Source organism: Gastrolobium bilobum, unplaced genomic scaffold (assembly GCF_033153095.1).
Source record: "Gastrolobium bilobum isolate Gb01-03AN ecotype WA unplaced genomic scaffold, APGP_CSIRO_Gbil_v1 utg36536, whole genome shotgun sequence".
Lineage (NCBI taxonomy): Eukaryota > Viridiplantae > Streptophyta > Magnoliopsida > Fabales > Fabaceae > Gastrolobium > Gastrolobium bilobum.
This window is the reverse complement of record NW_026896181.1, coordinates 99,104-125,861: the sequence shown is the minus strand read 5'-3', so window position 1 is coordinate 125,861 and position 26,758 is coordinate 99,104. Positions and strand designations below refer to the sequence as shown.

Below are 26,758 nucleotides of genomic sequence, written 5' to 3'. Positions count from 1 at the left end.
CGTGGTTATTATTTATTTTGCTCGAAAAATCACAAGGAACTCGTCGAACAAAATAACAATCGGGGGTCAGAGAACAAAGCTGTGACTCCCACTAACGTGCGCCAACGGGGTTTGCATAGTTTTAACGTGCGCCCTAACACATTTTTATCTTGGGTTGAAGGCTTAACCTATATTCTCACAATCTTACCTCGTTCAGAAAGGGTTTTCGCTCAGTGCTTTCATTCGGTTCATTCCTACTCTCGCTGATCAACAATCTTCCATGGCTGAACGCGCCACCTCCGAAACTCGCCTCAACGTCTCTGCTGCACCTCCATTGCAGATCTCCAAAGGTATTTTTTTTTTTTTTAATCTCGTGTGACTTTTTCTTCGCTCCGATTATTTCTTCTTATTGTTATATTTTTTCCGTTTCTCTTCCGTTCCGTTTTCTCACTTCCGCACATAAACCCTAGCTTCCGCCAGCCACTTCGGCTCTTATTTTTATTTGCGTTATGTTAACAACCGAAATGCAGTTCATTTCTGTGTTCGAGCTTAGGGTTTTGTTTCTGCTTCGTGTACGGATTGGGGAGGTAAGTGAGGTAAGTGACATTGACGAATTCGTCGTTACTAAGGGGTTTACTTGACGCATTCTGTTCTCTTCTTATCTATACTCTTTAAGTGTTTGAATTTTGAACTACCTGATAATGCTTCATTTCCCCTCTTTTTTATTCCGGGTTTGTTCTGTTTTCCTTTGTAAACTTGAGGTCTAGAAGTTTAGAGCTTTACATTACACTAAATGTCACTGTTTTTTGAAATTAATTTTATTTTTAAGATACTTGGTAGATTTCACTATTCAGGTTGTATTTTGGGGAATACTAATTTCCTAATGGTTGAAATGTGAAATTTTTTTTGGTCTTTTGAGTTATTTCCATGTTTACCAAAATAAAAGATTATTTCAAATCAGGCTGCTGCCACCTGATTCTATCTGATGTTGCTTGATATACTGACTGAGAGTGTCGCTTCTCTCTCTCTCTTTTTTGCATGGTTGATTGCGTTTTTTATTTTTTTGGAACTTTCCATACATATAATTCGCAGGTGTACATACTTGTCATATACTGATTCATGCGTGCAGGTGATATTATCAACTTGCATGTTCACATTCTTCATGCCATGAGTGACTGTTAATGTTGTACTCAACATAATCAGGCATATATTGGTTTGATCTTACTGATCTGTTGACTTCAGCTTCTTGTTGCATGAGTCTGTCAATGCATAATTTATCTCTTTTCCTTAAAAAAGATTAATTTTTTTTTTCATTAATCTTCTCATGCTTATCTTTCTCTGTTTTCTTGGTATGTTTGTGGCGTGGGTGTATTGGAACAGAAGAGAAGGCAGTTAATTGCTTATGTTAAATGCTGCTAAGTTTTTTTTTACTCGGGGAATTAAATTGTTTGACAAACTGTGTTCTACTTTTTTTAGTGGTCAAAGCTTGTCTTCTGTGTCTTACATGCTTGACGTGTATTTTATGAAACTCACGTTAATATCTTTGGGAACTTTTTGAGATTGGTTAAAATCTTTTCCCCCCCCATAATTAAAGTTTCTATATCTTTTGTGCAGATGCCCAAGGCTCTGACATTCCTATTCCACTCTCACCACAGTGGCTTCTGCCAAAGCCAGGGGAGAGTAAACCTGGAACAGGAGCTGTGGTGTGTATTGACTACTTCTAGAATTTCTTTTTTGTCTGTTTGTAATTTTGTAGAATGCTTCTCAGCAAATAAGATTTGGGTGTGCCTTTAACATCCGAGAAATAATTTATAATTGGTTCAAAGATTTTTGCTTTCCCCCTTCCTTATCTATCTTTGATGACTCAGGAAAACCATGCGTTGTCAAATCCACTGTATGGCAATCGCCCAGAGACTGTTAAGACATCTGGAAATGGAGAGGATGCCCATGATACCCATAAGAGAAAGGATGTCTTTAGGCCATCCATGTTTGAATCAGAAGGTGGACGCCGTGATCGTTGGCGTGATGAAGAGAGAGACACTATGTCCTCCATACGTAAGGATCGTTGGAGGGATGGAGACAAAGACCAAGGTGATTCTCGGAGAGTGGATCGGTGGACAGAAAACCGGAATGGTGACAAAGACCTAGGTGATTCTCGGAGAGTGGATAGGTGGACAGAAAATCGGAATGGCGACAAAGACCTTGGTGATTCTCGGAGAGTGGATCGATGGTCAGAAAATCCATCTGCAAGGAACTTAGGAGAAGCACGCCGTGGCACATCTGATAGCCATAGACGGAATGATCCAGGAAGCCGAGAAACTAACTTTGATCAGCGGCGTGAGAGTAAGTGGAACACACGCTGGGGTCCTGATGATAAGGAGTCAGAAGGTCTTCGTGAAAAATGGACCGAGTCTGGAAAAGATGGTGATATACATCTGGACAAAGGTTCGTCTCACATTTCTAATCATGGAAAGGATGAGAAGGAGGGAGATCATTATCGGCCATGGAGACCTAACTACTCACAAAGCCGTGGAAGGGTAGAGCCTCCCCTTTCCCAAAATACAACACCAAACAAACAAGTGTCTACATTTTCCTATGGGCGTGGTCGCGGTGAGAATATGCCCTCAGTTTTTAGTCTTGGACATGGCCGCGCTGGCTCTGGTGGTAGCTCTTTGAATAGCACATACCCTGGAACTGCATTGGATAAAGCTGAAAGTGGGCATGAAGAATCTTGCCTCTTCAGATATAATAGGACAAAATTGCTTGATGTGTACAGAGTGACTGATATGAATACATATAGAAAACTAGATGATGATTTTTTGCAGGTACCTCATCTCGCACAGGATGAACCATTGGAACCTCTAGCTCTTCTGGTACCAAATTCTGAGGAACTGGTAATTGCTGTTTTTGTTTCATTTTGTATCGTTGCTGGATGCCATTGTCTCTTCTAGTGGTTTAGTGTATTGCTTTTCTGTTTCAACAGTCTGTCCTAAAGGGTATTGACAAAGGGGAAATAATTAGTAGCAGTGCACCTCAGGTGCCAAAAGATGGAAGGGGGGGCTCAACAGATTTTACTCATACAAGACGAATGAAGCTTGGAAATGCACCTCTCCAAGGTACTTTCAGGATATAAACTTACAGATAGGTTCGGGCACAGGATAACTTTTGGAACTGCATTGTTTTAGCAGGCTCTGGTGATATTATTATAGACATTATCATATTCAGTTTCTGAAATTTTGAAATTTGGTTGTATGAATTGCTCAAAAGGCTCTTTAAATGAAAAGAAAACACCAGTTACAATTCTCAAACTATGGAAAAAATACAGGATCTTAGGTATCTTCTGACATGTTAAAAAATGAAGTTATAGCTAATGGAAAAAGTGAATTAAACCCTGGGAATTGGGTATTTTTGAATATCATCACACATTAATAGTTTCATTTCTGTTTAGATTTTCAAGGTGATATTCATATTACCGTATAGCGCAAATTGTTTGAAAACCTATGATTTTGAAGATTAACATGTTTGCTGAGTATGTTCACATGGTCACAAACAAGCTCAGTTCTTAATTAATAATTTCCCCACTATGTATTTTTTCTGTTTCTACCTTGTTTTACGACATTATCTATCTCTCATCATTTGGTTTCCTCTTTCACATTTGTAACTCAAGTAATTTTCTACTTTGCTTTTGTGCACTACACGTTTTGGATTTCACAAATATAATTTCCTTTATTTTATTTTTTTTATTTTATTTGTTTATTTTTATTTATTTATTTATATATTTATTTATTTATTTGCTTTTTTTACTTTTTTTTTCAACCGTTTTGTATCTTTCATGTGGGTTCATCTACCACCGACCCCAATTAATTTGGAATAAAGGTGTTGTTGATGTTGATGTTGTTGTCTCCACTTACCAGGAAATTTTCTAAATATTTTATTTACAGATAGAGGTGAAGATGGAGGGTCTTACAGAGTGGCTGATGAGGTGTCCAGTAATAGAGATTCATCCTTTGAAGGAAATAGCTCTGTTCATCCTGGTGCTGCATGGCGAGCCATGCCAGTGAGTGAACATGCAACCACTCTCTTGCACGATAGCAGAGATGGGCCTAGTGATCTTAAATTAATAAAATCACATATGAGCTCATACCAGCCAAAAGATCCTCATAATCAGAGGGAAAGTAATTTGGGTTATTTATCTGACTCTAAAGAAGTAGGTAAGTGGCAAGCTGGTGAAGATCCTGTTGTTAAGAGGCAGCTATCTGGCGTTTTGGACACTGAACTGGAAACCAGGAGAGTTCTGCAGACTGCTCCAGAGGAGTTATCTCTTTTGTATAGAGATCCAAAGGGTCAAATCCAGGGTCCATTTAAAGGAATTGATATTATTGGATGGTTTGAGGCTGGATATTTTGGTATTGATTTACCTGTTCGTCTGGAAAATTCAGCAGCTGATTCAACATGGTCATCTCTTGGCGATATCATGCCCCATTTACGAGCTAAAGCCCGTCCACCACCAGGGTTTTCTGCACCAAAATCAAATGAATTTACAGATGTACCTGGCCGGCAAAATTCCAGTACCTTAGGAAATACCCTTACTGGTTTGAGTGAGGTTGAGTTATTGAGAAGTGATTCTAGGCATAGGCAGAGTTCTGCTGCAGAAGTTGAAAATAGGTATCTGGAGTCCCTCATGTCTGGTAACAAGAGCAGTCCCCCACTTGATAGTCTGACATTATCAGAAGGTTCTTACATGTTTTTAATTATTTTCCATTTTCTTTTTGATAATTTGTATATAAATGTATTTTCTGTGTTGTTAATGTACTTCGTTTTTCTTTTTGATAATTATTTCCCCCATTTTGTATATACTGCATTGACTATTTCTTGAGAGGATGGGTTTGATACCAATATGATATATGCATTTCAGGTTTACAAGGTTTTGTTGGAAATAATTCTGGTAATCTTGGCCCACCAGGATTAGATAGTGGAAACAAGCTTTACTTGCTTGCCAAGAGGATGGCACTTGAACAACAGAGGTCCTTACCCAATCCTTACCCTTATTGGCCGGGGCGAGATGCTGCTGCCCTTGCTCCAAAATCAGATATTGTGCAAGATGCATCCCTGCATTCAAAACTTTTGTCCTCAGTGAGTGACAATTCCCGTCAACCTCAGTCCCAAAATTCTGAGTTGATGTCAATCATCCAAGGATTGTCTGACAGGACATCCGCAGGCTTAACTAATAGTGCTGCTGGATGGCCAAACTATCCCTTACAGGGTGGATTGGATCCCCTTCAGAATAAAATTGACTTACTTCATGATCAGAGTCTTTCTCAAGTGCCATTTGGAATTCAACAACAAAGGCTGCAAGCACCAAATCAATTGTCTTTAGGAAATTTACTGGCTCAAGCTGCTGATAGCCCATCTAGTCTTTTGACAGCAGAGAAGCTACTTTCTTCTGGTCTATCTCAAGATCCGCAAATATTGAATATGCTCCAACAGCAATACTTGTTGCAGTTGCATTCTCAGGCAGCTGCTCCAGCACAGCAGATGCCCTTGTTAGATAAACTCTTGTTGCTGAGGCAACAACAAAAGCAGGAGGAGCAGCAGCAGTTATTGCGGCAACAAAAGCAACAACTGCTTTCTCAAGTGCTGCAGGACCAGCAGTCTAACCAGCGCTTTGGGGATACATCTTATGGACAGTTGCCAGGTGTAATACCAATGGGGAATTTGCGTGTGGATCCTTCTCAGCTTCAACTTCAACAAGATATTTTTCCCATGAGCTCTCAGACTCCAATTCCCATTGTGCGCAATGAGCTTAGTACTGATTCTTTGAATTTACCTCTGAAAGTTAGCCAAGACACAAGTTATCATGTAAGCGGTGAAGCTTCTTCTATACATCTACCACACCAATTATTTGGGAATTTGGGTGTGGATCCTTCTCAACCTCAACCTCCACAAGATGTTTTTCCCGTTAGCTCTCAAACTCCAATTCCCAGTGTGCACAATGATCTTAGTACTGATTCTTTGAATTTACCTCTGAAAGTTAGGCACGACACAAGTTATAATTTAAGCAGTGAAGCTTCTTCTATACGTCTACCCAACCAATTATTTGGGGATACTAGTCCTCAGAAAAACTGGGGGCCTCTTCCTAACCAAATTATTGAAAAGTATCAGAAGGAAATGTTCCCCATATCAACTCTGGTTGAGAGTTCCCTATTGCATGATCAGAACAGATCCAAAGAGGAACCTCACATTGCACAGGAACCTGTTTCTGACTGTACTGTTAAATCTGTGGAGTGGGTTCCAGACAGCACTTTTAGACCTGATGGTATTGTCATGACTGCAACTTCTAAGCCTGATAATAATTCTGGACATTTACAGTGTATTGCACCTCCTGTTGCTATATCTTCAGCTGGATCTAGTGGGGCTGAGTTACCACCGGCCAGCTATCTTGGTACGGTTGTGAAGATCAAATCAGATATTGTGCATCAAGAGGAGCAGGCTGGAAGAGACAACTCTAATGTTGAGCCCTCTGTGCAAAACGTTGAAGCACTTGAACCCAAAAAAACTACTGAGAAGAAATCGAAGAAGCAAAAGTCTACCAAATCTCAGTCTTCTGATCAAGCAAAGGGATCGCAGAAAAACGTGACTTTGCAACCATCAAAACATTCAGAAGCTGAAATGCCAAACTTTAGGGAGTTGGGGGAAGCCAACAAGGATGAAGTACATGAAACATATCTGCAACAAACAAGTGGTAAGGGAAATCAGACTGGAATTGCTGTCCCAGAGGCAGCTTATCATCAAGAAGTTAGTAGTCTGCCTGCTAGTGTTACTGGAAGCATCACTGAAACAGTTGTTGTGGGTGAGTCCAAGGCAGCTGGTTCCATTTCCACACAGAATGAATCACCTGCAGGAAGAGCTTGGAAACCTGCTCCAGGTGTCAAGGCAAAGTCTTTCTTAGAAATTCAACAGGAAGAGCAAAGAAAGGCAGAGACAGAAATGCTTGCATCTGATGTTGCTACTTCTGTCAATTCAACAAGTCTGATAACTCCCTGGGCTGGGGTTGTGGCCCATCCAGACTCTATAAAGTTATCTGGTGAAAGTCACAGAGGAGGCAATACAGAATACCCTGTTAAATCTAAAACTTCTCAAAATCTTAAGAGCAAGAAAAGTCCGCTACATGATCTATTAGCAGAAGAAGTATTAAAAAAATCTAGTGAAAGAGATGCCGAGGTTCCAGATAGTACTTTGTCCTCACAAAATATACCTGTGCATTCAGAGTCACTAGATGATAGCAACTTTATTGAGGCAAAAGATACTAAAAGAAGCCGTAAAAAGTCAACAAAATCAAAGGGTTCAGGAGCTAAAACATCAATGCCCATTACATCTACTGAGGTGCCTGTAGCTTCAAGCCCCATTGATAAGGGAAAAGGTTCCCGCTCTGCACAGGAGGAGAAAGAAGTATTGCCTGCCATCCCTGCAGGACCCTCTCTGGGAGACTTTGTTCCTTGGAAAGGAGAGCGTGAGCCACCGAGCCCATCTCCTTCTCCAGCATGGTCTACTGATTCTGGTAGGGTTCCTAAACCAACTTCATTAAGGGACATTCTGAAGGAGCAGGAGAAAAAGGCTTCTTCTGCAGTGCCCACTGGCCCAATGCCTTCCCCTCAGAAATCACAGCCTGCCCAGGCTACTTGGAATAGTAGTTCTTCACGGTCAATTTCAGCTTACTCTCCATCTAAAGCTGCCTCTCCAATTCAGATAAACTCTAATGTCTCTTCTCAGTCAAAGTACAAGGGGGATGATGACTTGTTCTGGGGTCCAATTGAGCAATCTAAGCAAGAAACTAAGCAGTATGACTTCTGTCTCTTTACTGTGTTATTGATATGTGCATGCTTGGTTTTGATTATTTTACAGTCAAAAACCTTTCCTGAATAATTTATTTATGAGCTTTTCTGAAAGCAAATAAGCTAATCCAAACACACATCTGTGTTTTGATTAGTTTGTTGTATGCTGCATTGTGGTTGCAACTATTTAATACATTGTCTTAATTCTTAAATAATCTTGTTTAGTTTCTATGATATCATGCAAGCAATCAAATTCTGTTCCATATCATGTTAAACGAGCAAAGTACAAAACAGAAGGATTTATTGGCTTAACAATAGGTTATAGTATTTATTTTATTTTTGAACTGGCTGCTAGTAAAGTGCATAGAATTTCAAATTACTTGTCTTTAACTTGTATATCTGGGCCTTTTAGGGGATTGGCTGTCCCCATTCCTCTTGCTTTCTTGCCTTATGGGATCGGAGAATGGCGTGCCATCTTTTTCCTAGACTACCTTGACCATTGCCACTGTACAAGGGCATTTGTTTTATTTTAAAACTTGATATTCAAAAGAAGCATATCCAACAGTAGGTGGCTAATCATTCCATAAATATCCAGTCTTGATGCTGAGAATTATGAGCTGTGGCTGATTTATTTATTGTCTTTGTAAGCAGGTCAGATTTCCCTCAGCTTGCAAGTCAGGGGAGCTGGGGGTCGAAAAATGTACCCTTGAAAGGTAACTCTCCCGGAATATTAACCCGACAAAAATCAGCGAGTGGCAAACCAACTGAACAGTCTCTGTCATCATCACCTGCCTCTTCTCAATCAATGTTGAAATTGAAAAAAGATGCCATGACTAAGCATTCTGGTAAGAAAGATATATCTTCATTATTTCAACTTAGTGTGTTCATTCCACTTGCGCAGTAGCTCCATTCTATCTAATTGAGTCCTTCATTTAATCTACTTCACTAGATCTATTCACATTTCTATAAAATACTAACTTTTTTTATTATTATTTTCAGAGGCCATGGGCTTCAGAGATTGGTGTGAGAATGAGTGTGTTAGGCTTATTGGGACAAAAGGTATGTGTACCATTTCCGTTTTTGGTTGCTGTTCTTTAGTTTGAAGGGTTAATCCAGATATTGGTTTTGAATTGAACTATTAAATATTTACCTGCGTGTAGACTGGCATATGCTTGTCATATTAAAATATGACATGTATTGGGCTGAGAATATGATGTATGTCGCTTTGCTTGAATCTTGCAGCTGTGTTTTTGGTTAAGAAGATTATGTTATTCTTGAAGTACAATTAAATGTCTTTTTAACTCTCTATTTTTTTGTGGGTTGCAGATACAAGTTTCCTTGAATTTTGTTTGAAGCAATCCAGATCAGAAGCTGAGATGCTTCTCATGGAAAATCTTGGATCATATGACCCTGACCATGAATTCATTGAAAAATTTCTCAATTACAAGGAGTTGTTACCATCAGATGTTTTGGAGATAGCATTTCAGAGTAGGAATGATAAGAAAGTTAGTGGATTTGGTGCTGCAGGCATGCTATCTGCAAATGCAGATATACAGGATGTGGACCACGCTGAAGGAAACTCGAAAGGAGGTGGAAAGAAAAAGGGTAAGAAAGGGAAAAAGGTCAGCGCTTCAGTTTTGGGATTTAATGTTGTGAGTAACCGGATCATGATGGGTGAGATCCAGACAGTAGAAGATTAAGATTATTAATGGAGGAAGTCATTACGGTAGATGTAAATACATTTTGGTCGTACTCTGTAAATGCTTTTTCCGATTTAGAGTTTTTATTTCCTTTTTTACACAGAAACGGTTGCAGCATTTATTGGATCTGCTTAACCAATTTTGTTATCTTAATGTAGTTGTTTTGACGTTTGATATCGCTTAGAATGATATAATCTTCCGTCAACCTTTACCATAATTCAATTTATTCCTCTACCATAATTCAATTTATTCCTCATTTGTGTAGGAAATATTTTTTCTTGATTTAAATGTTGGTAATTATTCAACTTATACTTCTATAACGTTTCAAGTTTTAGTAGCAGTTGAAATTACTAATGCTTAGAATTACATATGGGAGAAAAAGTGTCCGACACACTTGTTAAATCGCTCTTGATCTCAAGTACGTAGACAGAAATTTTTATATATATTTTAAGGGATAAGTTATTTTATCTGTTTTTTTTTTATGTCTAATTTACTTATCAATTTTCAATATCATTAGATCAGAATTTTTTAAGACAAAATAGACATGAAAAAAAGATAAGTAGAATAACTTATTTTATATTTTAAATTAAATTTAAAGGTCAAAACATAAAATGAATGCAAAATATCATACTTCGTGTGACTGTTCAACTTTTATAAATTTTTCTTTAAAGTTGCCATTTTCAGTTTCTAACAGAAGTGCATACCCTGCTCTTAAGAGGGAATAATTCTGTTCAAGAGAGGGAATACAAGAACGAACAGCACACATTAGTAAGATTGTCTTATACTCTTATAGCATACTTTTTATTTACCGTCCAAGAAAGCAATTTCGTATTGGTACATCCATGACATTACAAATGTAAATATGTAATATACAAAAATATACAATAAATAGCAGGCCTAGCGTGGTAAGATTTACACACAAATTTTATATCTCAATCCCGAAACCAATACAGAATAGGTAATTGTACATTTGGGAAGAGTAATACTCGGACAAGTGTAAGGGAATATTTTGGAAGGTGTTGTTCATACATGATCTGGTTCAGTCCCTGCAACACCAGTGTCATGTTTCAACTTTCAATGCTCAACAGCAAAAGGAATGATTCTTGTTATTGGTTACTTCCAACTGTAGCATCCACGCTACTCTTTGCGTGCTTCATTTTTCTTGATCCCCTAAAGTTCTGCACAAGCTGATCATCAAAACGCGACCCATTTATCTTAACAACTGAGCAAGTGTATATCTGGCTAGCCATTTCATCCCAAAGGGATGATATTATAATTAAAGGGTGAAATTCACAACTTCACATCCGTAATAAGAGATGTCAGATGAGATTACTTTCATGTCAATTGAGAAAAAAAAAGGTATAATATGTTTGAGATTGAGAGAAACGCGTGCTACATGGTTGTTACACAACAAAATTCTGGATATAGAATTATACACCACCCGAATGTCAAGAGGGTAAGTAATTGAACAATTTTCGCAGTAATATAAGTCATATGTTGAGTTAAATATATGAGATGATTTCACATCAGTTAACTTGGTGCAAACCTGAAGGCTGAAAGCCTAAAACCAAGGATTGTTTTCAAGCATTTCAAACTGTTAAGAGGAATAACTTGAAAAGCATATAATAAATTGGAAATTCTTGTTTCAAAAAGCCATTATGCATAATCCAAAACTCTTAACTGGTCCATGTAACCCCCCATAGTTCCCTTCAAAGTATTGTCTATTTATCAGACATAAATCAACAAAGCATGAAGGAAAATCAAGAGAAAGCTAACTCACAAATTCCAATGAGGGAGAAACTCAAATTGTACATTTCATTTGCACATGACATCATGAAGTAATAATTTTCATAAAAAAACAAAAGGAATCAACTTAACTTACCAAGTCTGATTTAAGATGAAGAGGAAGGTGGTGCAAATTGAGAGAGTGAAGGGACATCTTGGCAATTTCTGAAACAGCAGCATCTCGTACAGCAGAAACATCACTCACCAAGTGTTCATAAGCAGCATGAAAAGCATCACACCAAAAACGAGGTAACCGAGCGGTGCTGCTGTGCCTGTGACTGTACACATCCCACATGCGCTTCACCACCTTCTCCCTCTCCTCCACTTCCTATTTCTCAAAACCCAAATCAAAACAAAAAAAATAAAAATTTAAAAAATTAAAAATCCAAGTCAAGCAAGTGATGTGTGAGGAAAAATATATACACACACAACACGACAAAGATTCATGGTACACAGTTTACTAAAAAACACAACATAATAATTGTGTTTATATGTAGTAAGAGTAACATACGAGCACATCGAGATCTTCGAGAGTCGTAGAATCGAAGTCATAGGAGAAACGGGTAAGGTTGTTTGCGGTCCATTTGAGAGTGACGGAGCCAGTGAACATGGACCAAAGAGCTAGAAGGATAATAGCAGCTAAGACCCAGAACTTGTAGTGTCCCTTTGTCATGGTGGTGGCGTTTGTGGCTTGAGATGTGACGGTGGGAACTTCGTCCTTCATCTTATCTTCCCTTCAATAATGTCTATGGTTTGGTGGTGACTATACCAAAAGCACTTTCACAGAATAAGTAGCAAGATTGAGACAAACAAGGTTAGTGAGAGAATGGTGGGTGGGTAAACAGTGTGCCGTGGCCCCCAACCAATTTAATAACACCAATTCCTGGCTTTTTGACCACTAATGCTATAATATAAACATTAACTTAGCATCATCTAATACCTTAAGTTATTTTTGAGTTAATTTGATTCTTTACGAGATAATAGAGTTTATGTCCCAGATTCAATTGTCACTGTCTCATATTTTCTTTGTGGAATTTTTGTATAATAAGCTGGACGGTTGATGTATTATTCACCTTTTAAGTCCTTAATGATTCTCTTGTGAAGGGACATGTTAAGAATACAAGTAGCATCACCCAACAACTTAAGTTTTTGAGTTGAATTGATTTTTTACAAAAAAAAAAAAAAAAACACAAACATATCATTTAATTACCTTTTACAAATTATTTATCAATTTAATATGAATGAAACTCATAAAAAAAATGTGCGTGTTTAAGTTGCGCATACTTTTATGTATAACTTGTGCAGAAATTAGCACAGTAGAAGACACAGATCCTGTGTGTACATTTAAGTTACGTATCTATTCGCATCTTATAGAGTACGATACATGACAAATGTGTTTTAACTCTTGCATAAATCACCTATGGATAATACGTAATTTAAACACATGCTCTCCTCACGCGTGTTTCACTCGAATTAGATGGAGAAATGATTTGTTAAAATAATTAAACTAATATCTTCAATTTTGCATCATAAAGTTAAAAAGCCGAATTTCTTTTTTTGAGTCTCTTCAATCGATTTATTCTTTAGACTAGTTTGGTTTGAGCATTGTCAGACCTTAAGCAGGGCGATTCTCTATTTTTTTCCATTTACAGGATTAGAACTAGAAATCTCTGATTAAGGGACACAAATTCTTTACCGCTTACGACAATAGTATTTGATAAAAAGCCCAATTTCTACACTCTTAACATTATAGTCTATTATATTAATAATAGATAGTGATGAGGTATATATATGAATTAAATAAAAAAATTTAATATGAAAACTAAATTAAAAATGACAATGAAGTATGGAAAGTAAAAAAAAATATACAAATTTAATCATTTCTTATTTAATAAAGCTCGCTAGCTCACTCATCAATTACAGTAACGTGGAGCAGGCCAAATTATGGGTGGGTGGAGAGGTACCTCCCTAAACCCATAACTAGCTAGTGGGGTAATGGGGTTTGGCTTTTTGACACACTGGTGAGTTACTACAAATTCGCAACCTAGTCACGCGGGAAGCCGCGTCATATTTACGCTGCCGAATGTTCCGTAAAGAATCTTTCATGAAATGGGCTATCTTCATTCTTGCTTTATGAAGCATGGGTCAAGAAAATATATTCGTTATATTTTAATAAAAATAACTTGAATAGATGAAAAAAAAAGTACGAAAATATAACAAAAATTACAAAATTTTCTAATGAGTTTTCATCAAATCTTTGTAATAATATCACGTCCATTGTTTAAAACACAACAGTCGAATTCGAATTATATTTTATAACATGGGGAAAAGTTCAAATAAACTCTCGTGGTTTGGTTTTGAATCACTTTTATTTTTTATTATTTACTCCCACATGTTTTTTTTCATTTAAGTCTCTCGTTAACAATAGTAGAGTTTCTAATTATTATGACTATTCTATCATTCTTACAAAAATACGTTACCACGTGTTATCTTCCTTTTCAAACTTTTTGTAGGGGTTTTTTATCATATAAATTTCTCCCGTTTCAGATAAAATTTGTGAAGTTCCTGTAATAAGGGAATAAATTTTCTTTTGATGTTTCTAAGAAGCAAGTAAGATAAAATATTATTTAAATATAAAAAAATTATAAAAAGTTTACAAGATAAATAACATTAATATAGGACAGGGTGTCACAATAGATACTATAACTATACTGATAAATTCACATGAGTAATTATTAGAATCATTATTGCTAAGATGTCAATATTGTTAACAGGACTACCCTTGAAATTGACACGATGTCTCTTTATCGAAATATCACGGCCAAATCTACTTTTCATAAATAAATAAAAAATTTTCCCTTGATATTGGGATATATCACAAATTTCATAATATTACCTTATTATAGGAACTTCACAAATTTTATTAGAAATTAGAGAAATTTTATATGATAAAACACCCTTGCAAAGTATGAGGAACAATATTACTATAATATCTCAACCTCATAATTAGAATTATTAAAAAATTTCATGAACTGTTAAGAATTTTTATGAATTATTAAAGAATTCAGAAATTAGAAATGACAGATAAATTACAAAGCATAGAGTGTGGGTTAAATAAAGATATTTCCCGAGACTTGTTATAAATTATTAGAATTTAAATTTTTAGAATTATGTGAGAAAACACACACTAAGATATGCTAAGTGTTGGCTAGAAATAGAAAAAAAGGAATAATATTAGAGTCACTTGACAACTTTTGCTCACTGAAGCAAGCTCCCCAACAAGCGTTGTATGAGCTCGTTGCCCTTTCTCGTTGAAGCGAGTTGGTCAGCGAGAGCAAACACGATTTCAGAACTTAAAACATAGGTTTCGGTCTCCCACTTAGAAACAACCTCATTTATGTCTGCAACCACCGAGAGAATGACCAAAAGGGGAGCTTGAAACCCATTTCTTCTAGAGACAATGAGAGCACTTGAGGTAAACACAAAAACTTCTTAGAAACCCTACCTCATCTTCCTTCCGCTCTTCATTTTCGAATTGATGGCCATTGGAGGGAGATTTTGTTTAAAGAAATTCTTAGGGTTTGTGCATTGGAGGGTGTCTGGGGTCAATGGATGCATTGAAAACACTCCCTACACTCCTCTAAACTTATTTATGGTAAGATTTCCTCAACCTACATCAAGTTTCATAAAATTTCACATATGTTAGGGTTGATGAATAGCGTAATCCGAATTTGGCATGGAATAAGTAGTTAGTAGATGTTTTGATCATGGAATCTTTGGTAAAGAATGCTTAGAATGTTGTTATGTTGAAGAAAAATCCATAAATTGATGGTTTGTATCATTTTGACAAAATGAGCTAGAGTTGATGTTGGAACCTTTGATAATTATGACATGAAATTAGTATGTTGAGGGTGTTGCGGTGTGGATTATGTAGTTATGGACGTGTATACACTTTGAAGGTGGAGAGACTGTTAGAAATTTGAATTATTAAAGACTAAGACTAAGATCTTAGAGAAATTCCCCAGGTGGATAAGTAAAGTTAGAGAGAAATTATGTGTCTAGACAATATCTTAGCATGTGTGTTTTAAAAATGATGAATGATATGTATGTTGATCACAATCTCGCTTTATGTTATAGGTTACAATTGCAAGATAAATTGTGGTTGTGATAATTGCAAAAGAGAAAATCTTGAATCAAGTGCGCTATAGATGTAAACTTTGGTCTTTGGAATTAATCTCCTATGTGTTCCACCAGGTCCTTTTGGGGTAATGGTTTGTATGTTTGTGCATGGTAGAAGTATGACATCATAGAGAGCATGCAGAATTGCATAATGCAATGTTTCAGAATATGTTTTAATGATAGATTATGAAATAGAAATAATGAAATTATGTTAAGTTGTATGATGATATTATGTTATGGTGAGACCTCTAGCCAGTAGATGATTATATGTGATTGACATCTTCTGTGGGCATGGTAAATGACCTCCATAAATGGGCATGGTAGAATAACCTCCGCAAGTGGGTATGGTAGATGACCTCCATAAATTGCTATATGTGGCCTTTCCATGGGTACGGTATTATGACCTCCACGAGGGTAGCAACCTAGGAGATACAAGATCTCTTGAAAGGACCACACAGAAAGGAACCTTATATGGGTATGGTATATGACCCCTATGAGTTCCTTGGTTATGAGATATGTATGTATGAGATGTGATTTATTAGAATGCTATGCATGTATGAGATTGATGATAATATTATGTTACATTATACTTGTACAATAAGTGAACTGTAGAGAGGAGTGACTCTTCAAGGTCCTTACTGAGATTCACATCTCACCCTTATTGGGGATTTCATGTTAGATACCACCACTGATGGCAAGGGCTTATCCTTGGGCAATAGGCCTTAGAGTGCATGAATTGTGGATATTTTTCATATTTGATGTATATGTATCATGACATGTAGATTTAGCCATTTTGATAAGTCCACATAACATTATGTAGATTTTGAGAACTCTATAAGCCTTATGTAATTTGGAGATTTAGAGACTTGACAATGTGTATTGGGCATGATCCTTTATATTGTATTTGAGTAGAGAGCTAATGCATAGGGATTATGTATTTTGGACATTGTCTTGTATTTATGTATTTTGGATATTTCCACGTGTTATGTAATTGACATTATGATGGACATTTATTAGGTAGAAGAAAGAAGATGTATGTTGAATTTATGATTTCATTATGTGATCGATGATGTTATATAAAAAGGATTGTATGGTGATGATAGTGAAGTAAATGATACGTATTGGAAGTATATTGTTATTGTATGTAATGGTTGAGGACAAAGAGTCCATAATCAAATATTATGAAGGATTTCTTGCAATGCAAGTAAGATACAAAAGTTGGCTTGGAGTCTAAGAAAGAGAGATTTTATATATGATAGTTCAATGATTAATGAATATGATGTTGCTAGAAATATATATGATAAATTGTGGTCCATTAGGTACCTTTGAGATTGAAAAAAATGGGAATCAAAACCCCAAGATATCACTAGAAAACATTGGGACCCTGTCAAGTTCAGAGGTTGCTCGCAGGCACACTCGACCTGTGAGCAAGCCCCTGCAATGGAATTCCTCTCGAGTTCCAATTTAATTCCCTTGTTTCCTTACTCGCTTTAGCAAGTTGCTCTAGTGGGGGGGGGGGGGGGAGCTCGCTGACTCTAACTCGCTGCAATAAGCTATTACAATTTTGCATATTTTAATACATTGTTGGCTTATGGGAGTCACTTGGTGCATGATATTAAGCAATTATTGACTATTTCTGTATTAAATAGATGATACAATCATGGATATGAATTATAGGTCACAAGATTGGATTATGTTAATTAATGAAGAAAGAAAAAATAATTTTAAAAGAAAAAAAAATTGTCGACTTATTTAATTGAATATTATGATTGTAACTGCGCTTAATATCATTATTTAGTGATAACTAACCAGTTCTAAACCAGGGTGTTACAATTACAAGATAGCTGAAGTATATTTTTGTAAGAAGGGTAAAATAGTCATGTTAATTAGAAATTCTAACATTGTTAATGAGGGACTTAGATGAAAAAAATACAGGAGGTAAATAATAAAAAGTAAAGTATAAAAAGGTAAGTGATTCAAACGCAAACCAGATGGGAATATTAGAACTTTTCCCTATAGACATAAAATTATTTTCTATATGTAGAATCCTTATTATTTGTGTGTGGTTGAACAGAGGATGTCCAAGCTAATGGATGGAGGCTGGTGATTTGGTCTAGAAAGATGGGACACTCGTATAAAGAATGATCAGAGTTTGTATGCCAAATAATATGATATCAGGTGCATGTGTGGACACTCGCAGAGTGAAGAGGGAAAGAGAGAATTCTGATGAGAGAATTAGTATGATATCGGGTTCTATTTCTCTCCTTTTACATAAAAGAAACAAAGTTTTAGTATACACAAAATAGATGTATGTGGGTTTACTTTTATTTATTTTTCTCTCCTCTTATCTATGAATCTCACTTGTAATTTTATTTTATTACATAACATAATTTTTTCCTACAATATAAAAAAATGATTTCCCTTATATTTAACATCAAATGCATGCAATTCACATGGTTTTTTTTTTATGGGTTATGAGCAGTGTTATTAAAACCTGCTCGGACCGGCCGGTTCAACCCGAAAAACGCTAAATCGGACATGTTACCGGGCCGAGTTACACAATGGATCAGAAATGCAACTGAATCGGTACGGACCGGGTTGACCCAACCGATTTTATCAAAACCGGCAAATAACCAGTTACATGACCCGAAATAATCTAACGGTTCTTGTGCGCCCAAGGCCACGTGGCTATTGTAATCACATTGCAATTAAGGCATGTCCAAGAGTTATAAACGTTATACTTCTACCTGATTTGGTCGATGTGGAACCATTGGCTGTCATAAACACTTGGAGAAGGAAGGGAAGAAGGAATCACCAACTACACATGGGTAGAGGAAGGTTGCCTAGAATAATTCCTCCATGAAGAACGAAGGTTGCCCTCCTCGACTGATCCTCCTGACCGCCGTCTCCTAGACCTTGCAGACAAACGTCCGCCAGATCTGGAACTTCCCTCTCCAACCACTTCATGGCGTCCACTATGCGGTTTGGAACATGACGCATCACTGGCATACGGGAGGACAGGCCCTAAAGCTCTTTCGGGAAGGAGATTTTGAATCTCCTTTTCACTAAAACCCAGAAGTTCTGGTACTTTGCCATGGGGCAATTTCTCAACCCCAGGAATCAAAGGACGACTTGAGACAACTAGCAAGATGTTCCCGCATTGCTGGCCCCACCACACTATCTTCCAGTGCCTCAAAGGCTCCATCAAACTCCTCTTCCTTAATTTCTACTTCTGGCTCAGGAAGTATGAGACCAGGGATGGGTTCTATAAACCTAACCATCGACGCAACAGAAAAAGAAGTAGAAGGAAACCAGAAGCAAAGAAACGAAACGATGAAGGAAGAAGCACTATACCTGGGAAATTGCAGAAAATGAGAGAGAGAAGACCGGCACTATCACACAGAACTGAGGATAGGAAACAAGCAGAAGGGTCACCACACTATCTTCCAGTGCCTCAAAGGCTCCATCAAACTCCTCTTCCTTAATTTCTACTTCTGGCTCAGGAAGTATGAGACCAGGGATGGGTTCTATAAACCTAACCATCGACGCAACAGAAAAAGAAGTAGAAGGAAACCAGAAGCAAAGAAACGAAACGATGAAGGAAGAAGCACTATATCTGGGAAATTGCAGAAAATGAGAGAGAGAAGACCGGCACTATCACACAGAACTGAGGATAGGAAACAAGCAGAAGGGCAGAAGCACAACAGTGTATGGTTCGCGAAAGCAAGGACCCCAACGAGGGGTCTCCCCCCTTTTATATAGAAAGAGGAAGAGGAAGGTCACATACGTACACGTGTAAGCCCTCTTCACTCAACCGTAAGATGACACAGTCATCGTGCAATGGGCGGTTGAGATGAGGGACAAAGTGGTCACTTCAAGAGGACACGTGACGCTTGGATCCCGGCAGTAAATGGCAATGATGGAAAAACTCATCATGACGGCTCCTCGAAGACCGAAAAGCCACCCGAGAATGCCAGGAGTGGCAGCCTTTTCCGAAACATCCTCAGCCAATCACCGCCAGACCACGAGGACGTTACAACTGTCATCAGAAGGAACGACCCACACCTAAAACTTTCGTATCGCCAAATAGGGCGTCGCCAAGATGCCTGCCTTGGCACCAACCTACACTGGTTACCAAGATCGCCGAACGACTCACGCCCAGTACTTTCGTATCGCCAATCAAGGCGTTGTCCAATTGACTACCTTGGCACCAACCTACACTTGCTACCAAGCTGGGGGGCTCCTGTTCCTGATGGCCCAACAAGAGTCAGGCCCAATAGTCAAGGCCCAGCACCTACCAAGCATCCACGTCAGCCCTACCAATGTGGTAACTTCCCAAGGCTAAACACCAAAGTATCTCACATAGGGACCTTAACTCCCGAAAGCGGTCGCCCAAATGCCTTAAGAGGAAACTGTCCCCCTATGACCTATGCTGACACCGCCAGACGTAGAAGGCACAGCGCTGCTACGATGGCAGCGCCTGTCACGCCCAACACTGCCATCGGCATATGGTCCCAAGGAGAGTTGACCTTCTCCCCACCAACCTTCACCCGATTAGCACAATCTTTCCTTATAAATAGCTGCCCAGGGGCACCCCCAGGAACATCTTATGTATCGTTATACTGTCCATTTCCTTAGAGTCATTTTATCTCCCTAGCTTATCCATCGATTACTTAGCTTGTACTTGGCACTATACCCCTTAGCTTGGTCTGTACCTGTGCTAAAGGTATCATCCATACATTGACTCATCCCTAAAGGGAACATAGTGAGCTTATAGACTCCAAACGGTACAGTTACTAATTTAATAAACTTGGCAAATTTTTTTGCTCGCTTTAGTCCCTAGCAAATAAAAAGACTATTCATGATTCCTAAAAAATTCAAAATAGACCCATTTTAATCCTTTTAAGGGACTAATATGAATCTTTTTTAAATTTGTGAAGAATCACAATTTCAACCACATAGCTTAGAGACCACAAATAACCTTTTTATTTACCAAGAAATAAAGCAAAAATCGCAAAATTTGATGAAGATCAAAAAAGACATTTATTCTAAAATTTATAACGAAAAATAATCAATTTTTATAATTTCTTATGCATAGAATAATGTCCGCCTATAATGCATTTGCAGTATTGGAGGGACCAGGATTAATATTAAATGTGTTGTCTTAAATGCTGAAATTATTTACAAAGTGAATTAGCAAGTAGTTAGTGATGATCCTTTATGCTTGAATCTCTTGGTTTATGACATACAAAATTAGGAAATGCTAATACATATCTCCACGAAGAAGTACATACACCGACGATTGTTTTGTAAGTGCATATCCCTTGAACTAGAAATAAAAATAATCAATTACCCAAATACAATGAAGGGGCCGTTTGGTACACGAATTTTTTTCAGATTTCCGAGAAGCTGAATTTTTTTAAATTTTAAATTTTCAGATATTATCTGAACTGAATGTAAAAATCATATTTTTGAAAATCTAGCACTGTCCATGTAGTCTGCAGAGACTAAAGGGAATATGCTCATAATCGATGGACAATTGGTAAAAAAAATAGACAACAAGATGATATCATAGAAGTCAAGAAAACAAAATAGAGAATATGCAAATACAAGTTTCCAGGCCAATGTAGAAAAATGACATTGCAATGAACATAAAAATTCTGTCCAAAAAAGCAACGACATTTTCAAGAGGTAACACATTACCTATCTACCAACAATCAACTAACTAGCTTATTATAGCCAAATGTTGAAATAATGCCAGAGCCATATACTTTTTTACTTTTTCAGCCAGGAGAACCATCAGGCAAAAGAATATAAACAAGGGATTAATGATGCCGCTCAGAAGAAGCAAATAATCAGAACAGAGTTTCATAAGTCCAGACATATTTTGTGCAAATTCATCATAGCAGCTGTAATACCATTCAACAAAGACGAGGGGATGCTACTAGCCATAATAAAAAGCATAAACAAATTAAGACAATCACATATGGGAGAATAGCACATTAAAAAAATGCATTATGCTGATACATCTCAGAGACATTCCAAACATGGAAGTGGCAGACAATCAACACGGCATCAGTTCAGTCCGCCCGTCTGCATTTCCTCATCATTGATGAATTAAATAATATTTATGCCAACAAAGAAACAGTTTCTCACACCAAAACAAAAAACAAAAAAACAACAACAAAAGAAAGACACACATAGAATCAAAATTAACATCAAATTGAAGAGGTTAAGACAGGGAAGGCATCAGATAATAAGCGGAGTTTTTGATCTTCACAGAATTCAGTCTGTAGGATAAGAATTTTTAACATCATATGCCAACCCTTTGTCATAATAGTAAAGATTAAACAGAAAATACACAAAGAAACAACAACAAAAATATACATAAAATGAAAATAGAAGTTTAAATGGCATCAGATAAGTAGAGTTTGTTGTCAGCACAGCTTATCAGTATATCAATAAGCGGTTTAAAAATTGTTCATCACTGCCATTTCTATATATATGCAAATATAAATGACACATATTTGTACAAAAGGGTGAGTTTTTTTGTTATGTATTTCGGTAGGTCCATTTGACCCATGGCAATTTCGAAATGGGTGCAATGGGTTGGCAAGTCAACCTTTTTGGATCTCTGCATCAGTTATATCTCCATTGGCATTCAAACTGGACACAAATGGAGAGGTTAAACAGATGCAGAACATCACCAACGAACAAATCAAAAAAAAAAAAAAAAACACACAAAACCAATCGAATTCATAAAATCAAACAGTTCGTTCATGGATTCGATAATAGATTTTGATGACAGAGTAGTAATAAAAAGAAAAGAAGATTATACAGTCTTTAGGATCAACAATTCTCAATGTCTACAAGAAATCGTTAGACAATGAAAATAGAATTGGAAATCGAAGAGAGTGAGAAAAATATTTACAAACAGAATCGAAATCTGAGACTACAGTGCTATGAGAGGCGGCAAGTTGAAGCTCAACCCAAACACTTTAAATAAGGGCTGAAAGCAGATTAGGGTTTGTGCTTTACAGCGCAATGCTTCTTTGCGGAATCCGTGTGCCGTTTTATCAACTTCGGGGTCGTTCTACCCTAGACCAACACGGTGTCGTATTCTATTACTTTTAATTTTACAAATATTCTTTTCGTTTTAAAAAATCAAGTAAAAAGTGTTTGTCATTTTAAATGACAGAAAGTTATGTCATTTTAAGAGAGATACAGACACAGAAAATTTGAATTTTAAATTAAAAAAACCACTCACTTTCTCTCTTCCATGATTTCCGTTTTTCTGTGTCTATCTCTCTCCTAAAATGACATAACTTGTGTCATTTAAAATGACAAACACCAAATCCAAAAATCAAAATCAAAACCTTGTCTTTTAATTTATTTCTTAATTAGAGAAAAATATTTATAATTTTAAAGGATATAAATTTAATGATTTTTTATATATTTTTCTCCTCTATAAAACTAAGAGGAGAAAAAAAATTAGACTATCATAAAGGATAGAAAAAAAATAAAAAATCACTAAAACAATAAATGATAAACACTTTTTTCCTTTTATTTATTACTATTTCATTCATCGATCTATGCTGAAGCCTTCTTTCCCTCACACTAAATTTTATATTGCCCATGACCTAAACTTATGATCTCTTCATGTATTTACTCTAACTTGAGATATAAAAAATATTTAAATACCATTTATTGATTAAAAAATGATTGATTTCCATATACTACAAACTCTACAATGTATAAATTTAGCAAAAGGAAATACTTGAAAATAAAAAAGAATATTATTTGATTCGAAAGATGTTTTAAAATAATGTGATACTTTTTAAATGAGAGAGAGAACAAAAAAGAAAAATAGCGTCAAAAAATGAAAAAGAAAAGTTAATTAAAAAAATAATGCTCCTTACAAAAGCTTTTCTAATAAGTACACGATCTACTTTGCCTAACATTTGCATTTTTCTTGGAAATAATACCCAATATTAATATTAATAGGATTCATTTTTTGTCATGTCACATGATAAGAATATTTTTCTGTACACATAAATAAAATGTGGGTCCTACGCTAAAAAAAATCAGGATACGGAACCGGATCCTCGTTGCGGGAATGACTACAACATGATTCTTATATTTCTTATATTAATAATTACATATTTTAAAATTGAATGCTAATTTTAGGTTATGAAAAATCCTTCTTCTTCTTTTTTTGAGATTTTTTCACTTCTTACTAAATCTTTAATACTCAGACCAATAATTAAGCATGGAACAACTCCATGCTGTATTTGGTGATATGGAAAATCATTTATTATTTAAATTAAACAATAAATCGAGCTTATAAGGTCAATGACGGCCTAATTTATTCATAATTTATTAGATTAGCCTCATGAACATTTTAATTTGAACTAAAAGTTTAGTTTATCTTAAATAAAATGAGCCCAACATGGACGTCTATATCCATTCAAGATTAATGCCAAAGTCCTGAATGCATTTTATCATTTTGATGTCAACTAAAAGCTCCCCGCTAAAGTTTCAATCAAGGACCTTCAGGAATAGGATAAACTAAACTTTTTATATTCACCTATGCTTGTATATGTGATATATATACACAAATTTTCCTGCATTTGACAAGTTAGAAAGAGTGAAAACGAGGACAAAAAGGAAAGCAAAATCCTAACTCACTCCTACTATGCTACTTGCTCTGCACCTTCCTGTTCCCTCTTGAGATCAGAAGGAGGCAAAAAGCAATCCATGGACAAGCCAAAAATGTTGAAATCAACCTCTTCAATCCTCCACGTCTCCTCAATTCTCCTCTTGTGATTATGCGCCGTACCGTACCTATATAACATGGCCACTGTCATGCCACCATGGGCTATGTTAATGCCATCTACATACTTATAATCCTCAATCACAGTCTCCATGCTTGTTTCCCAGAAAACAGAGTCATTTCCCTTAACTGGCTTCATTCTTACCAACTTGGTGTCCTCGAATTTGACAAGTAGCCCCGTCCGTTGGCTAAAGTATCCCCACACCGTGTGTCTTATAATTTCAGTATGGGACGTGTTTTGTGCTTGGAGGATGTCATGTGCAGTCTCTAATTTTAGTAGAAAACAATCTTCATTGTTAATGGTTTTCTCTCCTACACATACAGCGTCTAGGAACAAATTAGCCGTGCACCTTGGGTCCAGACCCTGCTAATAACAAGCACAAAATGAACAAATAAAGACAGTAAAAAACAAACCTTGATCATACCCCTTTATATAGCCTTAATGATAAAGTGAAAATTTTACTTGCACACCAATTAGACGATGACTCAATTATTAGTTAACAGGATATATAAATTAGTTAACAAACTAATAACCTGTTCTTAGTTAACAATGTGACATATCATTAAAAAAGGCAGCTTGGGAGCTTTATAGCTCTCGCTATGCTAGAGGGAAGGATCATATTTCATATCCATTGTGTTGGTATATAGTAAGTAGTACACAAGTGGCTGATTACATAAATTAAACTTATGCAACATAATTAGTTGTGCCAAGGTTATCTTTCAATGTGACATATCATTTGAATTGTTTGATGGTGAGATTAGGTCTGTTTTCCTTGATAAGGTAAAATACATCAATGTAACAATTCTCTTTAAAGGCAATAGTATGAACCAAAGCTCTACAAGGGAGTCACCATGAGTATCTTACGCGAAGGCTGAGAGAAGGAATGGTGTAAAGGGCATGGTGGCTACGTACTTTAACAGCTAAGAGAATATTTTATACTATCAAGGGAGACACACCTAATCTCACCATTGTTATATATCTAATCTCACCACCAAATAGTTGCTCTTTAAATGATATTAGAATGGTGGTGAGCTTTTTGGTGTGCAAATAATGGGAAATTTATATTGTTGTACCTGAAAGAAACGGCGAAGGGGTCTAGGAGGGCTTTTGTTTGCATGACAAGGTTGAGAAGAAGACTGGTTCCAAGCTATCTTCCCGTCACTACCTGCACTAACCTTGAAACCGGATACAACCAATTCAAAGTGCCACAAATTTGGGTTCTTTTGCCATAGCACAAAACCTCCTACTTCAGCCCTTCCTATTGGGTAAACACTAGCTTCGCCTTGACGCATCTCAGATCCAAACATCCTCACTTGCCCCACTGCATACATACTTTTCAGCGAATCCAATGCAACCAGTCCTCCAGTGGCTGCTATATACTGCTGCACTATATATTTGGCACTCGAAGCTTCCTGCACATTCCATGAAATCATTTTTATTCAATAAGAAGAAAAAAGCACCTTATAAACAATATATATTACATGACATAGAAGATATTTGGGTGTTTAAGCACAAAATACAATAGAACTTTCCTACTATTGCTAATCAAGGTTTTCCAAAAGACAAAAAATAAAAATAAAGGCAAACCTCATTGCACAATAACTATCCAATTAGTGACATGATTTGCAAAGGAAAATAACCTAATCATGATTTTGACTAATTAGAAAATGACCAAAGGTTTGAAATTTGAATCAACGCTTATTCTTAATCTGTTTCTATAACTTTGAAGTCTTACTGCAGCTAATAATTAAATAGCAATTCTGTTATTTATTTTGATTTAAAAAAACAAGAAAACAAAACAAAACAATATTTGAACATTCTAAACGCACAATTAAATGAAATGAAATGAAGAAATGGGTTGAGAAATGCTTACGATGGAAGAATCTTTGAGGGGGCGAGTTAAGGTGTGATCGGATTGAACCTGAAGAGGGATGAGGGGAGAACCAACAAGCTTAAGCAATGCGACGAATTCATGGTTAGAAGAAGCAGAGAAATGGGAAGATTTATTATCAGTAACAGAAAATTGAGCTTTCATGAGAGCTCTTAGGTTCTGCCAACGATTTGAACCACTGCTTCCAATGCTTGTCCACATGTCCTCTGGAATTGGCACCTCCAGCACCGTCTCCAACCCATCTACCTTATCAAAATTTGGACACAGTTTCCTCATTGAAGAGGAATGAAAATATCAACAACCAATTATTATTTTTTAACTCTTTTTCTTCTTCTTCAATCGTAGCTATAAGGAAAATAAAAATCCCTTTTATTCTTAATTTGCTTTTGCTTTGTGTGTGTTCGGGTGTGGCAGAGGGCGTTGCGTTGCGTTTTTTCTTTTCTTTTTCTTTTTCTTTTGGAAGGTGCTCCTTGCGCGTAGGTTTAGGTGTGACGTGCGTGTGGCTACGGCTTTACCGGCATATCAGTTTTCCCTTTGTATTAGGGATCAATCAATATC

The 26,758-nt window shown here is 36.6% G+C and overlaps 3 protein-coding genes and 1 non-coding gene across 7 annotated transcripts; 1 reads left to right on the top strand and 3 right to left on the bottom strand.

The window, feature by feature from the left end:
* Positions 1 to 200: 200 nt before the first annotated feature.
* On the top strand, positions 201 to 9,717 carry LOC133298143 (protein ESSENTIAL FOR POTEXVIRUS ACCUMULATION 1-like). 3 transcript variants are annotated; one of them, XM_061497381.1, is made up of 10 exons: positions 201 to 329; positions 1,594 to 1,682; positions 1,848 to 2,127; positions 2,239 to 2,873; positions 2,963 to 3,095; positions 3,921 to 4,712; positions 4,895 to 7,817; positions 8,463 to 8,656; positions 8,811 to 8,870; positions 9,138 to 9,717. In XM_061497381.1, the coding sequence occupies exons 1-10, from the start codon at positions 260 to 262 to the stop codon at positions 9,509 to 9,511; spliced, it is 5,550 nt and encodes a 1,849-aa protein (XP_061353365.1). In that variant the 5' UTR covers positions 201 to 259; the 3' UTR covers positions 9,512 to 9,717. The 3 variants fall into 3 exon arrangements, with proteins under 3 accessions (XP_061353365.1, XP_061353364.1, XP_061353363.1); XM_061497380.1 differs by having other exon boundaries at positions 1,848 to 2,873; XM_061497379.1 differs by having other exon boundaries at positions 1,848 to 2,873; positions 8,460 to 8,656.
* A 576-nt stretch (positions 9,718 to 10,293) lies between these two features.
* On the bottom strand, positions 10,294 to 12,117 carry LOC133298150 (uncharacterized). Of its 2 annotated transcripts, none has more exons than XM_061497393.1 (3): positions 11,808 to 12,117; positions 11,394 to 11,624; positions 10,294 to 10,698 (listed from the first exon to the last, which is right to left on the bottom strand). In XM_061497393.1, exons 1-3 carry the CDS (start codon positions 12,018 to 12,020, stop codon positions 10,618 to 10,620), a joined length of 525 nt encoding a protein of 174 aa, XP_061353377.1. In that variant the 5' UTR covers positions 12,021 to 12,117; the 3' UTR covers positions 10,294 to 10,617. The 2 variants fall into 2 exon arrangements, with proteins under 2 accessions (XP_061353377.1, XP_061353378.1); XM_061497394.1 differs by having other exon boundaries at positions 10,294 to 10,689.
* A 9,600-nt stretch (positions 12,118 to 21,717) lies between these two features.
* On the bottom strand, positions 21,718 to 21,800 carry LOC133298152 (small nucleolar RNA R16). The gene has a single exon (XR_009749746.1). It is a non-coding gene; the product is annotated as a small nucleolar RNA R16 (small nucleolar RNA).
* Positions 21,801 to 24,168: 2,368 nt separating this feature from the next.
* LOC133298142 (uncharacterized) lies at positions 24,169 to 26,476 on the bottom strand. The gene is made up of 3 exons (XM_061497378.1): positions 26,183 to 26,476; positions 25,383 to 25,721; positions 24,169 to 24,672 (listed from the first exon to the last, which is right to left on the bottom strand). The coding sequence occupies exons 1-3, from the start codon at positions 26,474 to 26,476 to the stop codon at positions 24,169 to 24,171; spliced, it is 1,137 nt and encodes a 378-aa protein (XP_061353362.1).
* Between the last annotated feature and the right edge of the window lie 282 nt (positions 26,477 to 26,758).